The sequence below is a fragment of the Brachycentrus maculatus genome, unplaced genomic scaffold (genome assembly GCF_059751285.1).
Source record: "Brachycentrus maculatus isolate JH-2025_06_01 unplaced genomic scaffold, ASM5975128v1 h1tg000035l, whole genome shotgun sequence".
NCBI classification, from domain to species: domain Eukaryota; kingdom Metazoa; phylum Arthropoda; class Insecta; order Trichoptera; family Brachycentridae; genus Brachycentrus; species Brachycentrus maculatus.
Window position 1 is genome coordinate 73734 of NW_028280789.1, and position 17229 is coordinate 90962.

A 17229-nucleotide genomic window follows, 5' to 3' on the forward strand; every position below is an offset into this window, starting at 1 on the left:
TAAAAATATATTTAGGTGTATATATATAGGTTAATAAATATAGGTAGGGGGGTAAGGGAACAACATTTTTTGTAAAAGGAAACATTGATAATAATGGTGACGTATTTTGAAACAGTATATTATTAATTATTATTTTATCTGAATTTAAATTTTTATGTATTTCTAAATTTTCTAAATTATTCAAGACTTAACCTTTATTTGTAACAGAGTGTAATAATTTAAGTGTATGAGAGTCAAATGAGTGGTTAGTTTCCATGATATAATTTGCAAATTCCGAAAAATAATTATTAATGTTCTCTAATTCTAATTCTTAGACTTCTCGCAGTTTGGCCAATATATTAACCAGTCACCAAGATTTTTATGTCTACCGGTTTCGAGACGTACCCGTCTCTTCGTCAGGACAATCATGGCAGGAACATTCATGGATTTTTAATATTTTCGTTTCTTCACAAACATTGTGAAATTATATTTATTAGAAATGTGTTATGAAACATTCTATTTTATTTCTTTTCCATTTAATCAGACTCACCCACAGCAACGCGTGACCGGATACAGCTAGTTTCTCATAAACGTAAGTTTGCATACAAAATTCTAGTTCTTTATCTTAAAAAATGCGTTTTTTAATCTTTCTTTTAAGAAACAGATGTATAAAAAATGCCCTTTGATAATTTCTCATACTTATAACGCACTTAATATGCAAATATATCAACAAAGTTTGAATAAATTAGCTCATTCAGATCGTTAGTATGCTAAATCTGAGAATTTCAATAAGTTGGTTTGCAGTAATGGTAATGTGACATCCTTTTTACATAAAATCTAGATGCGTTATGGTAATTAATGACGTGCGAATCTGGAAACGGAAGAATGGAAGGTTGCCTGAAGCGTTGTGTGCAAGGTTAAGAAAGGGATTCATACATGGTTCGCTATTACCGATGCGTAACATATGATGTTCGATGTTGTCAATCGCATGCGTAACGTTAAATGTTTGATTATCGTTCATATTATTTTTTGACATCTCGTCAAACATGAAGAAGAATATGGAAGTCTGGGCATTTACGGGGCTTAATTATCGTTGTTACCAATTGCGTGCGTAACATTTTACGTTCGATGTTACCAATAGTATGCGTTACATTAAATGATAGGTGTTCAATGTTACCAATTGCTTGCGTAAAATTTCATGTTCGATGTTACCAATTGCATGCGTAACATTTTATGTTCGATGTTACCATTGTATACGTTACATTTAATGATCGATGTTCAATGTTACCGTAACATGCGTAACATGTCATGTTCCATGTTACTCATTATAGTATTGTAGTTTTAGTTATTATACAGACCTAAATGATGGAAGTTTAACTTCTGAAACATGCAGTCTTTAATAAAACTCAAGTGGTATAAAACAGGTGTTTTCTTTAGTCATCGTAACATTTGATGTTCGATGTTCGTTGTTACCATTTGCATGCGTATCATTTGATGCTCGATGTTACCAATAGGGTATTATCACTCGGGATTAATATCTAATTTAACATACTCAACCTATAAAGGATTGAATAAGACTCGTTTTGTGTTTATAACAGCCGATATAATCAATATTTTCAATTATCATTTTCTTTTGCAAAATTCGCCTTCGTAAAACCTTGTTTTCGTTAGTTGGTAACGAATAACAGGCCGTAAACCCTGGAAATACATGTAATAAAATATTCTTCTTCTGTATCGATGTTGAAATGTCAGAAAAAAATCTTCTTCTTTGCATATTTTTTAAATAAAAATGTTATTATTATTATTGCATTATAAATTGCAAAAGCTTAAAGATAAAATATACGTTAAAAATTTTCACGTTTTTTTGTTAATAAACTGTTATTTTATCGTTAAATTTAAACAAATAAATAACACAGTTATACCGCCTCTTTGAACTAGTATACAGGAAATAACAATAATTTAGCTTCAGCTTATATACGAGTGTAATTCTCCACTAAATACATAAATCCTGCCAGAATTCCTTGTGGTATAGCTACAGGGATTACAGCCTGAAAATCGGAAAGATCTCAAGTTCCCGAGAGGGTTGTAACGAAATAAATAACATTTTTTCACTTAAAATTCCTGAATGCTAGAAAGTGGTGGCAATTTTGTGTTAGATTCTATTAACAGTTGAAAGAAATCGTTTAAATGGAATAAAAAAATTACCCTCTTTTTTTGTTAAAGAATTATTTTTTTTAGAAATTGATTTGGCATTAAGTTTATGGAATAATATGATGATTAAAAAATAAAAATAAAATACATGTAAAATAAAACTTTTAAATTATTTATGTTAACAATACTATTTTATGTATTTTCACGTTTTGATGAGAACATCTGTAGTTCTCAAAACAAGTATTTATAAATATTAAGAAATAAAGGTTTTTTCAAAGAAAAAATAATATTAAATAAATAAAAAATACCTTGCTTCAGTATCCCTTTAGCTTAAGCTTCGTTGAAACAAATTTATCATTTTGTCATTAAATTTGTGAGATAAAATAATGATTTAAATATGTAAATTAAACACTTGTATGAGACCACTTTTTGAGTTTATTAAAATAAACAAGTTTTAAGAACTACATACGTTCTCATCATCATACAAACTGACAAATTATAATTTTAACAGATAGAAACTAAGAGAGATGGGGGGGGGGGGTATTACTTGAGAGTGTAAGATATGAATTGATGTTTGGTTTAACTGAAATAAAGAAAGTGTAAGGAATGTGGGTATGTTGCAGACATAGTGGTGAGAACAACATCCCGCAACCGTGTGAATATCCACGTAGTCTGGCTAATGTCACTCTAGCATAATCTCTCCTTAAAAGTAGTCACTCACTAAGAGCTCCTAGAAACTTAAATATATATATAAAAGAAGAAACCAAAGTCATGGAACTAGCAATCTTTTACTGACATTCTTCTATCGCCTGAACCCATACCAGAAAAGAATGGTGAGTTTAGGAAAAGTATATTATTATTAAAACACTCTCCTTACCGTCCATTGTTTACTTTGTGTCATACCACTTTTAAAATTTTTAAAAAAAAGTGGTAGGTATTACACAAAGTTAACAATGGTACGTAAGGAGAGTGTTTTATTACCATACCATAAAGTAAGCAATGCTTTTATTGTACAAAATATATTTTTATTAATTTTTTTATATTAAACATTTCAATATACCATTTTAATGAGTTTTATTTATATATATACGACTGACTTGTTTCGAAAACTAGTCGTATATAAATAAAACTCATAAAAGTGGTATATTCAAGTGTTCATTTTTTATTAAATAATCAAAATTTCATTCCACAAAGTTAATGCCGAATCAATAAATAATATATTATTATTGTCTACATTAATAAACTCAAAAAGTGGTCTTATACAAATGTTTTATTTTAATATTTGAAGCATTTAGGCAAATCAAACATTCTACTTTCCTCATAAATGCTTTTCATTTTTATCTGCACTTAGAGCGTTCATTGATAAATTGGAAAAATACGTTGTTTTATGACCTTCCCGAGCGAATTCCTGTTCAGTTTAGTATTAATGCTTATCATTTATTTTGTTTATATACTAGATAAACATAGATAATAAATAATGAATAACCAATATATAGTGTATAGTGTATAGCCTTGTACTATCACCTAATCAATCGTAAATTGATATCATTGAAAGCTGAACTGGCATTAACTTTTTAAAATAACATGATAATTGAAATACAAAAAAATATTTACAACTTTTTTTTTATTGGAAGAAAGAACAACAGTTACAATACATGATACATACAGAATACAAAAAATTAAATCATGAGTACCAATTACAGTTCTTCACAACTATGCATAAGAGGGGTCTATATAAAGGAAGAACATGAGACAAGGATGGGGATGGGATAAAGAGAAAATTATTCTCCTATGACCACTTTATGAGTATATTCATGTACACACGAATAGTTTCGTGAACTAAAGGAGAAAATACAAACTTTGCACATAAAACATACACGTACAAAATACTTGAATTCAGGTATCACCCAAAATTGGGTGCTTTGCCAATAAATTAAAAAAAAAAAAACTTGAATAATACCACTTTTAAATCCATGTGAGTAAGACTTGTTTTGTATTTGTTCCAGATTCACCCATCATCCAAAATTATACAAAATGATACGTCAAACCTTGAGCATAACTTATATATAATTATTATTGTAATACATTACTTAAATTTATTCAATTTAAATACATATTGTCAGATTTTATTTAATAAAATCATGGTTTTCAACCATTGCCTTGTTGAGTAAATAAAATAATTTTGTCTAGCTTCCCACCAGTCTGATAATGTCAATAACGACGAAACCACGGGTTCCGTCTTTGGTCAAATAAAGTAGATATGAAGAAAGTAGTTGTATTAATTGATACATTTCGTATTATTTCTTCGTAAGCGAAAAGACGCCTTAAAATAATTCGAACACCTATCATACAACGCTTTCCAGCATATTCATCTGAGAAATCGCATTTTGACTGTATTCAGTCTTCTTTCAATTTTCGTCTTTGGTCAAATAAAATAGAAATGAAAAAAAGTGGTTGTGTTAATTTATACGTTTCTTATTATTTAATCGTAAGCGAAAAGACGCCTTCATAATTTAATTGAAAATGACTATTATTCAATATATTACTCTCAAATCAAATAAAAGTCACACATAAGATGTGATTGGTTATGATTTAATGACCTATTTAAATCAATAATCTATCTATAAGTTCATTTAGTTCAAAGCGATAAGGTCAATAAAACAGTAATTACTAACAAATTAAAATTAAAATTGTTATTTATTATTAAATAAATCAATAAATGATAAGCGATGATTCTACCGATGTATGTGTAACAGCTTTTTATAATTATGCATTAATTTTTAAATAAAACAAAGATTTTTTTAATCAACTAAGTTGTATTTTTCTTAAACACTTAAAAATTAATGTTGTGACATTTGATTCGCCTAGTTATGGTATTTTCAAACGAATGTGAAGATTAAATGAACTGATTGTATATGATAGAGGACAGTTATAAGAATGCTTTAAGCTGTGTTAAGCCAAACAGCCGCAACTTGAGTTACGGCTAGTTGCCTTTACACATCAGCCCAGATCTTCATTTCTCTCTTTCAAAAACCATGACTTTGGATTTGTCAACATGCGTCAAACAAATCACTTTCCTTGCACGCATAATACACCTTTAACAAATCGTTCGTATTAATTTAATCATTCCTATAACGCTAAAATGTAGATCAGACATTAGGTTTTAGTGTTGTCCGCTTTGTAAAAGTTGAACGATTTCGCTAGTAACATGTTCGGCTAGTCTAAATATAGGATGGCGCAAAACTAATCACCCTATATGCTATAATTTTTGCAAATGGCGTCGTACGTCAATCATATTTGACATATCGCTCACTCCTTTCAAGAACGTCATAAATCAAAAATCGTCAATTTTCAGTTGTGCATGTTTTCGGAATGCCCACAAAATGTACTATATCCCAGCAAAAGAGGCAAATTTTTAACTTAATATTTACCCGCTACAGGGCAGAAAGTGTTTGTTTTGTATTTTGAAGAAAAGGTATTGTTTAATTATTTTTTTAAGTTTACTTAATATTTTTGAAATGGAGTAAAAACCTTCAGGTTTTACCTAAAAAGATCTGTTGCACAGTTCAGTAAGTGGCTTGATATTTATTTTTAATACATTGCATTATATTTATAAACTTTAAAAACGTTCTCTTGAAAAATCAAGTTTTTTTTATTTATGACGTTCTTGAAAGGAGTGAGCCATTTGTGAACTTGACAGCTGCATATTTTGTATATTTAAAGCATTGTTACCTTTGTGGTATGGTAATATCACACTCTCCTCATCATTCATCGTTAATTTTGTGTTATACCACTTTAAAAAACACTGATTCGTGACTACCGGTTTCGGAATAATCATTCCATCATCAGGCCATTAAAATGAAATTGTTACGGTCCGACATTTTGTCATCTTTATCTCGTTCAAAACTTTATATTTGTATTATTTATTTCAGACCATAACAATTTCATTATAATGACCTGATGATGGAATAATTATTCCGAAACTCAAAAGTCAAGAATTAGTGCTTTTTAGTGTGGTATTATACAAAGTGTACGATGAATGTTAAGGAGAGTGTTAGACAGCTGCAGTTTACAAACAGATTAATAAAACGGGTGCAAATATGTATCAATAATGGCGGCAGACACTTGACGGATATCATTTTTTTTTACTTCACAAAAAAAATGTTTCAATCCAAATAAAATTTCTTTTACTCAAAATCTTTTTTTATTGATCATTGAAAATGTTATTCAAAAACAAAATTGGATGATTAATTTTGCGCAACATTGGATTCGTTTGTATACAACAGCTGTCTTGTTCATAAATGTCAAATATGATTGACGTACGACGCCGTTTGCAAAAATTAAAACATTTTTCAATAGGGTGATTAATTTTGCGCCATCCTATATATATGCATATTTTTTATCCCATATTTTATGGTCTTCTTTTTTTAAAAATCTTTTTTTATTGATCATTGAAAATGTTATTCAAAAACAAAATTGGATGATTAATTTTGCGCAACATTGGATTCGTTTGTATACAACAGCTGTCTTGTTCATAAATGTCAAATATGATTGACGTACGACGCCGTTTGCAAAAATTAAAACATTTTTCAATAGGGTGATTAATTTTGCGCCATCCTATATATATGCATATTTTTTATCCCATATTTTATGGTCAGTATTTACAAAACCTGTTCCGATTCGTAGCTAATTAATAAGCAGTAACACTAATGCCAGGCTTCTTTCACACGCTGTTCTAGAAATTATACAAGTCTACGTATTAAAATGCGAGAATTGAGACATAATAAAATCATTTCATTTGTATACTTGTGTTTGAATTATATCAAAGCTGGAACAATTTTTTTGTTTTATTTTTTATTTGTTTAATAAAGTTAATTATTTAAACAATTTTATACAATTTTTGTACATTTCTACTTAATACAAACTTATAATTTTAGTTGCGCTGAGCCTCTCCAAAAAAAATACTAAGCTTTTGTGCTTGGAGAGGGACTTTATCTTTATTTTTAAATAAAATGGCTCAATATGTCTTAATATGTTAAAAAGTCTTTAATATGTTTTAGTATTTAGTATATTTTTTCGCCTCGATGTTGTAATGGTTAGCGTGTTTTGTTACCGTGCTGGAGGTCCCGGGTTCAATTCCTAGGGGGTGGGGGTAAAAAAATATTAGTGATTTGACACTCTTATATTTATTTAATATTACCCTGGACAGGTCCCTGGAGCGCAGGAGCTATCACCTTGCCTTCATGTAAGCAACGATCAAGAGAACACTGCGTCGATACGTTGCATTGTCCAATGCACTATTGGGTGCATTTTTTTAAATAAAAAAATCATTTAATAAAATATACTTTAAAGAAATACATAAATAATATTTTGTCAAACTTTTTTAAACAATGCCTTGAAAATAAAGTAAAATATAATATAGTATATCCCGTATAATAGAATTTGTTCTTGATTTATATAAAGTAATAAGTTTTAATTAACATGGAGGTTCACAAAATAAACACAATTTATTGATAAACTTAATATATTTATTAAATAATAATTAACAAACTTCAATAATACATTACACAATAATAGGAAACTCGCAAGTTTTTCCATTATCAAAACATGAGCACATTAATATTTCACCCAATCTTTGTATATTAGACGGAATTTACGAATATTAAGAATAATTAACGATGAATTTAATCGAATGAAAATGGACGAGTTATTTGTTTGATCCAATCATTCCAATAATTAGTGGATTAATAAAATTTATTCGTTGATTCACTCCTTTCAAGAACGTCATAAATCAAAAATCGTCAATTTTCAGTTGTGCATGTTTTTGGAATGCCCAAAAAATGTACTATATCCCAGCAAAAGAGCCATATTTTTAACTTAATATTTACCCGCTACAGGGCAAAAAGTGTCGTTTTTGCATTTAGAATAAAAGGTATTGTTTAATTATTTAAAAAAAATACTAAATATATTTCAAATGGAGAAAAAACCTTCAGGTTTTACCTACAAAGATCTGTTGCACAGTAAAAAGTTCAATAAGTGGCTTCATATTCATTTTCGATACATTGTTTTATATTTTTAAACTTTAAAAACGTTTTCCTGAAAAATCTAGTTTTTTTTATTTATGACGCTCTTGAAAGGAGTAAGCGAAATCTCATTATTATGAAAAGTGTCATGTCCATATTTTGCCTAGAATCATTATTAATAAATATGTCTGATTGCCTGTAGGTAGGGAGTTACTTTGACGAAATAACTTAGTTAATCTTTTTTATTTGAAGTATTAAAAAATAATATAAATAAAATATTCATTCGATTACCTATAAGTCAAACTTCTTATCAAACAGGATACAAACACAATTATTGCAGTGGACCGTTTATTTGCCTCTTTATAATTTCCTTATTCTTAAAATTATTTTACTTTCACTTTATTCTCGCGAGCATCTTTTCTGGATGTGGCAGAAGATTCAATTTAGAAAGATGTTCGTACATAAGTGAAACGTACTCATTTGTGTGTTTAAGGAAGTGACCTACGTGTGGCGAGTCGTCCCAGCAATGCCGTTTTGTCTGAAAAATTAAAACAAAAATGTGTGAGAACTTCATTTCTCTTTCCAATGATGTAAAACTAACTAACTAACTAACCATCACGCAGCTTCTCCGCAGTGGTAGGCAGAGAGAATAGAGCGCCACACCACTCTGTCCTTGCAAACATTCTTCGCCTCTTCATGCATCTCCTCATACATACCCGCCGATTGTTACGACTCCTTACCTGACCACTCTCAAGTATTTGGCATACCTGATCGTGCCATGTTTTTCTCGGTCTTCCTCTGCTTCTTTTCCCAATAACATTCGCCTCATAAATTTGTTTTACCGTTCTTTCCTCACTCATTCGTTCTACATGTCCAAACCATCTCAACACACCTTTCTTAATTTTATCGATAATGCTTATCTCAGCTTTGCATTCCTTCTTTATTTCAGTATTCGCACATCTATTATACATCGTTTTTTCGCACATTCATCTGAGAGATCGCATCTAATGATGTGTAATGAAATAAAACTAAGTAAGAGGTATTATGCAAGTATTTGTATCAATTTTGAAATCAAACATAGATTTTTTGAGTCTACTAAATTTTAACATGTGCAGTCATAATTTACTATTACGTAAGTACCTAGAATTATACATCTATATAAGGACCGTCAGTCCATTTAATCTTCACATTCGTTAAAAATGCCATAACTAGGCGAAACAATTGTCACAATAAAGATTTTTATTTGTTTTTTAACAATACAATACAACTTAGTAAACTCAAAAAATCATTGTTCAATTAAACATTTAATACATAAAATAAAACTATCCCTTACACTAACAGGAATACCTGCATTTTAAATTAAAATGTGAAAATTTTAAATAAAAAATAACTTGACACTAGCTAGAACACTCAAAAGGGTGAAAGCAAAAAGATAATAATAATAAACCCTTATCCGCACCCCAATGGTGCATAGGGCACTGCTTCATATAAACGCAGTGTTATCTCGATCGTTTACACATGAAGGAAAGGTGATCAGCCCATCAGGTGATCAGTAATATTGAATAAATATTACAGTGAAAAAATCACTTATATTTATTCGACCCCCCCCCTGGGAATCGAACCCGGGACCTCCAGAACGGTAGCCGAGCGTGCTGACCATTATACTACGGAGGCGGACAAAAAAGAAGAAGAAGAAAAAGAAGAAGAAGACAGTGACTTACGTCTATTCCTCTCTGAATCCACATGCCACTGACGGATTCGCTAATTTTCACAGTGCCAACTATATCGGTTTTACTATACATGAACAGAGCTGGCGCCTTGCACAAATTGTAGTGGAATCCCTTGCTGCCCTTGTGGTAGTAAATAGTGATCGTATCATAGTAACGCTTCATGTAGTATCTGCAAACAAGAGAGATATTTTTTGTTTATTAAAAGCATTGGTGGTATTGCAATATATGTAGCACTCTACTTATCATTCATCGTTTACTTTGTGAAATTGTGAATGATAAGAAAAGTGTTAGAAAGAGTATCTTTCAAAATTTGAAAACGATCATCAAAAAAATAAACGACAAATGAACGATTTACACACGTGCAAATAATCTGTAGTTTTACTTTAAAATTTTAGCCGTTTAAAGGCAGCTAATAGAATATGGGGGAAAAGAGTGGAATAAAAAAACATATTTTAAGAAATATATTACATATGGCAACCTGAATGACATGGCAACCTGGTAGAATCTATTGACATGGCAACCTGAATGACATGGCAACCTGGTAGAATCTATTGACATGGCAACCTGAATGACATAGCAACCTGGTAGAATCTATTGACATGGCAACCTGAATGACATGGCAAACTGGTAGAATATATTGACATGGCAACCTGAATGACATGGCAACCTGGTAGAATCTATTGACATGGCAACCCGAATGACATGGTAAACTGAATGCTACACAAGAAAAATTAACGAATAACTTCGTTTTTCATAATATTTTACATTCAAAATATTTTTACATTAGCCTAAGCTTGTGACCGACAGGTTGTTAGCGCTGTTAATGTCCACATTTCCATATTTTTCTTAATTTATATTGAAAAAATCAATTAAAAAATTTGATGTATACATATCTTTAATCGGCTCACATGCATAAGGTGGAGAATTAAAATATATAAATGAAACACATGTATAAGACCAGTTTTTGAGATAATAAATGTAAAAGCTACTAGTTTTGAGAACTATACCATGGAAGATGTTCTTATGCGAACATCTGTAGTTCTCGAAACTAGTCGTGTTTAAATGAATAAACTCAAAACCTGGTCTTATGGCAGCGTTCCATTTTTATATTCAAATCATCATGTTATTTCGCAAAGTTAATGCCATATCAGCAAATAATATAAGATGGAGAAATTTGCTATATTTTGATGATGTCATTATATTTAATGAGATACCTGATATATTTTGATTATTAACATAATTATTTTACTCACTCTATTATTCGCTGGAAGGTGACTTGACAGAATTTGTTGGTTGGAAAAGTCCCCGTCGATAGGCCAATGGGAATTTGGTCTACATTTGTAATGCTATCCCATATTTGTGATTTTATTCTTTGCATGACTGGCTTGTATCTAAAAAATGAGCATATTTGAAATTTTCACAAAAATAGAGCATATTTTAAATTATATGTTAAAAATAAAGCATATAAAAATGATGCATATTAAAATTATAATTAATATGATCATTCACAAGAATCTGCCAATTGATGCAGGAATGATAGTAGGGTGCTAGATGATGATAGGGTTGAAACCAGGACTCCATTGTGCACTGCCAGTTTAGCTTTCGCTCAAAGGTTATTACAATATTTGCTATAATTGAATTCCTTTTTTTTTATTAAATATTTGTATTATACCACTTAATGAGTAAAAAATTTACTTTTCACCTGTAGATGAAAACGTCTGATTGTTTTTGAAACAAATCGTTTGTAACGAAATAAATCCAGTAAATGGTATTATAAAAGTGTTTATTTTTTTTAAATAATTCAAATGTAATTTAACAATTTTAATGCCGAATCAATAAATAATATAGTATATGGATGTAAATCCTGGGTCTTGGTATTAGTGATTGTTACTCGGTCATGGGCCTTAATAAAATCCTTATCTTTTGAAATTGCATTCTTTAAAAAGTCTTCTTCATTTATGTGTGTGTTACATTTAAATCTTGAAAAAATAGATTTATATTATCCACTGACACTTCGTGATGGAATTGCATTTTTAATATATTATTAGATTAAAACCAATATTTTTAGCTTTTCCACTTTATTTTTATATGACCAGCGACCGGGTTTCGTCGTTACTGGCATCATCAAACTGGACATCGACATTACCGACATCACCAGTCTGACGATGTCGGTAACGACGAAACCCGGTCGCTGGTCAAATAAAAATAAAGTGGAAAAGCTAAACATATTGGTTTTAATCTAATAATATATTAAACTTGAAAAAACATACAAAAAAAGACTATTATATATTTTATTATTTAACATTAAACCACGAGTGTAAGTCCCTCTCCAAGCACAAGAGCACAGTCTCTTTTATGGAGAGGCACAGCGAATCGAAATATAAAAGTTCTCCATATGTATAAATGATTCAATTTTATTGTTATAAATAAAAATGTAAATATATTAAATGAACAAAAACAAATTTAAAAAATGTTGAGTACATCAAATTTATATTTACCTTTGCTTGTCTTTTCGTGCGTGTATGCTGACCTCTCCCCACATATATCCACCTCCCGAGAATCCGTGAACGACCATTGGATTGAATTGTGTGTTGACTTCTAAAAACCTTAGTAGGTCATGAGCTACCACCTAAAAATAAAACAAGAAATCAGGAGGTTTATTCATTTTTAATTATTGTTTTACTTAGTAAATACCACTATTACCAATAGTGGTATTTACTACGTAAAACATTTACAACATTTTGAGTGTGTCCAAATACTTGTTCACAAAATCTGAATTATCTCTAATTACAGGAGTTATTTTCATATTATTTTTTGATATCTCATCAAAGATGAAGAAGAATATGGAAGTCTGGGCATTTACGGGGCTTACGACCGTCATAGGCTGGTTTAAGTGATCACTTTACACACGTGTAACATTCACCAATTCTACCCATTATTGACAACCACACTACTCAAATTCTTGGAAGTTCTATATATATATGAACCAATTTAGAAACCTTGTTCATGAATCACTAGAACTTCACTAGAGACATCTATTGGTGAGATGTAAAGAAGCTTTTTATTAAGCAGAAACTCTTATATTAGTATGTGAGATCCGAATCCTGGATTATAATCACACACATGAGAAACGCCAGAAAATACCATTTTCATTTTTATTATTAAGCTTATAATTTGACCAGATAATTTATTTACAACATTTTGAGTGTGTCCAAATACTTGTTCACAAAATCTGGATTATCTCCAATTACAGGAGTTATTTTCATATTATTTTTTGATATCTCATCAAAGATGAAGAAGAATATGGAAGTCTGGGCATTTACGGGGCTTACGACCGTCATAGGCTGGTTTAAGTGATCACTTTACACACGTGTAACATTCACCAATTCTACCCATTATTGACAACCACACTACTCAAATTCTTGGAAGTTCTATATATATATGAACCAATTTAGAAACCTTGTTCATGAATCACTAGAACTTCACTAGAGACATCTATTGGTGAGATGTACATCTCACCAATAGATGTCTCTAGTGAAGTTCTAGTGATTCATGAACAAGGTTTCTAAATTGGTTCATATATATATAGAACTTCCAAGAATTTGAGTAGTGTGGTTGTCAATAATGGGTAGAATTGGTGAATGTTACACGTGTGTAAAGTGATCACTTAAACCAGCCTATGACGGTCGTAAGCCCCGTAAATGCCCAGACTTCCATATTCTTCTTCATCTTTGATGAGATATCAAAAAATAATACGTAAAACATTAATTAAAAATGGGTAAATTTTACCACAAAATGACTGCCGAATCAATTAAGAAAAAAGATAAATTCATGATAAATGTAACATAATTTGTTTTAAATTTGTATGTGTTTCCCTTGGCAACCTCGAAAATAATGTTTATTTTTACCATACGATCTTATCGAGCTAATTTATTTTTTTTTTAAATTATATATTCTCATATGAATTGACTCATAAGTATTAGAAATTATCAAAGGGCATTTTTATACAAATCGCTCACTCCTTTCAAGAACGTCATAAATCAAAAATCGTCAATTTTCACTTGTGCATGTTTTTGGAATGCCCAAAAAATATACTATATTCCAGCAAAAGAGGCATATTTTAACGTTATATTTGCATTTATTGGCTGAAAGTGTTGTTTTTGCATTTTGAAGAAAATATATTTTTTAATTATTATTTTAAATAAACTAAATGTTTTTCAAATGGAGAAAAAACCTTCAGGTTTTACTTAAAAAGACCTGTTTGCACAGAAAAAAGTTTAATAAGTGGCTTGATATTTATTTTAAATACATTGTATTATATTTTTAAACTTTAAAAACGTTCTCCTGAAAAATCAAGTTTTTTTTATTTATGACGTTCTTGAAAGGAGTGAGCGATATGTTTCTTAACAGAAATATTAAAAAATGTTTTATTTTTAGATTTGGACCTCACATACAAATGAAAGTGTTTCTTTATATAATAAAACAACTTAGTTTTAACCACTTTTTATTGGTACACCTAACTATAACTTATTACCTAACTATGAGTATTTCAATATTTTTGAATATTAGTACATAAATCCTGATGACGAAATGGTTCTTGTCGAAACCGGTTGGAAAAAGTGTACCAATAAAAAGTGGTTAAAACAAAGTTGTTTTATTTTATAAGGATTATAAAATGTGCCACAAAGTATCTTCGAAAAACATTCAAAATGTTTCTGCTTTATAAAAAGCTTCCTTCATCTAACCATAGTTGTCTCTAGAGAAATTCTAGTAAATTTAAGCACTTTGTTTTGAATTTGAACAGTATATATATATATGTATATATATATATATATATATATATATATATATATATATATATATATATATATATATATATATATATATATATATATATATATATATATATATATATATATATATATATAGAAGTTCCAAGAATTTGAGTAGTGTAGTTGTCAATCATGGGTAGAATTGGTGAATGTTACACGTGTTTAAAATGATTACTTTATCATCAGTGCCTATGACGGTCGTAAGCCCTGTAAATACCCAGACTTCTTCCATATTCAATCATATTCTTCTTCATCAATGTTGAGATGTCAAAAAAAATTATTTCTTTAGACACATTCCACGAGATACTGAGTAATAAAATTTTAAGAAGTATAATTCAATAGTGTATATTAATACATGTTTTTATTTATTTAAACTAAGCTATTAAAAGAGATCAATCACATAAGTAATTGGCTTATAATGAATTATGTATTATCTCTAAGATCTTTTTAATGAAATTACTAATTTAATGTTTTGAGTTGGTTCAAAGGTTGTAAGCATCTAAAGAAATTTTGAATTGTCATCGTAGATCAGCATTCTTGTTTCCAACCAGGATATATATATACATAAATATATAAATTTATATAAACATACATATATATATATATATATATATATATATATATATATATATATATATATATATATATATATATATATATATATATATATATATATATATATATATATATATATATATATATATATACAATAACACAGTTTTCATAAATTGATTCGGCAGTCATATTGTCACGTGTTTCGAAGCATACCGCATTATTTTCAAACAATGTTTACGGTCACAATAGATTTTAAAACTGTGGTATTTTTTTCCAAGTCAAACACATTGAGTGTGTCCAAATATAATACTTGTTAACAAATCTGGAGTATCTCCATTTAAAGGAGTTATTTTTTTATATTAAGAGTCGTAACCATCGGTGGGTATGTATAAGGAGATGCATGAACGTGGAAGAAGCAAAGAATGTTTACAAAGACAGAGTGGCGTGGCGTTCTATTCTCTCTGCCCATCCCTGCGGTGAAGCGGCGTGATGGTTAGTTAGTTAGTTATTTTTCATATTATTTTTTGACATCTTATCAATGGTGAAGAAGAATATGGAAGTCTGATCATTAAAAAGCTTCTTTTCATCTCACCAATAGATGTCTCTAGTGATTCAAGAACAATGTTTCGAAATTGGTTAAAATATATAGAACTTCCAAGAATTTTAGTAGTGTGGTTGTTAATAATGGATAGAATAGGTGAATGTTACACGAGTATAAAGTGATCACTTAAACTAGCCTATTACGGTCGTCAGCCCCGTAAATGCCCACACTTTCATATTCTTCTTCATCTTTGATTAGATGTCAAAAAATGAAATGCAAAACTAATAATAATAAGTATACTTAAAAATATATTACACTGTTTTTGATAGAATATATAACAAATATGCAATATAATTTATTTACCTTTGATCCTGTGAGCGGTCGCAAGATATGAAAAGGATTGAAGTGGCAATTGACTACGTCGAATCCTTGTTCCATGTATATCTGGGCGTATTTGTTGACATTTTTCTGTTTTGATCCTATCCATGGAAGAACAATGCAGAGAGGCCTTTCTATGGGTTTCACCATTCTGTAACAAAAGATAAAATATTGAATTGAATAAGAAGTTTCTGAGGTATCTCTACATGAGAGAGTACGGCTGTTATCCTTGGCTCTACCCGACCGAGTTCCTCCAGGGTATGCTTGGCTACAATCATTTAGAGACTAGAAGGAATGTGTATTTGATTACGCATTTTTATCGATTGTTGCGCGGTATGATCGATAATCCTGAAATTATCCGGAACATTGGTCTGTATGTTCCCGATAGTTACCTAAGACAGCGTCGGCATGGATTGTTTCACATTCCTATACACAGGACCAACCTGCCGATGGTTATGCCTGTAGGAAGAGCTACAGCTATGTTGAACAATATCTCATTGGATATTGATCTGTTCCATGTGTCTGAAGGAGTTTTCCGAAGCGGGATTCTTCTACACCTTTCGCAATAGTTCTTGCATATTTTCGATTTTAATGTATACGCTTTAATTTTTTTAGTTTGTAATGTGTATGTTAATTAAAAATAAATAAATTGAATTGAATTGAATTGAGTTAGTGATCAACATAGTTTAAGGAAGTGAATGTGGAGTTTTTATTTTAAATTCGAATAAGAGATAAGGCGTAGGACGCAGCAAATCTTGGTCACAACTGTCGTCAAGAAAAGGCGATTCAGTTGGCTTGGCCATGCACTCCACATACCTCCTGAGAGCTTGACTCTTTTACAAGGCATCAGGTTCGCGCCGCCCAGGACGACCACAGCTGACAATTCGTCGGCAGTTCTCGTCAGAACTTCGGGACGCGGATCTGACTTGGGAGGATGCAAGGGAGCTGGCAGCCGACAGAAAAACCTGGAGACAGTTTGTGGACTCCATATGGTTCAACTAGGGAGCGGATATGGTTTAATTAATGTACAAGATTTTTTT

At 30.3% G+C, this 17229-nt stretch overlaps 1 protein-coding gene across 3 annotated transcripts; it reads right to left on the reverse strand.

The window, feature by feature from the left end:
- Positions 1-7052: 7052 nt before the first annotated feature.
- Positions 7053-16328, reverse strand: LOC148312699 (uncharacterized). 3 transcript variants are annotated; one of them, XM_088274822.1, is made up of 6 exons: positions 16175-16328; positions 12382-12512; positions 11137-11274; positions 9875-10052; positions 8630-8691; positions 7053-7269 (listed from the first exon to the last, which is right to left on the reverse strand). In XM_088274822.1, the coding sequence occupies exons 1-6, from the start codon at positions 16247-16249 to the stop codon at positions 7263-7265; spliced, it is 591 nt and encodes a 196-aa protein (XP_088130948.1). In that variant the 5' UTR covers positions 16250-16328; the 3' UTR covers positions 7053-7262. The 3 variants fall into 3 exon arrangements, 2 of the variants coding, with proteins under 2 accessions (XP_088130948.1, XP_088130937.1); XR_015838944.1 differs by having other exon boundaries at positions 7256-7269; positions 8445-8691; XM_088274811.1 differs by lacking the exon at positions 7053-7269 and having other exon boundaries at positions 7793-8691.
- Between the last annotated feature and the right edge of the window lie 901 nt (positions 16329-17229).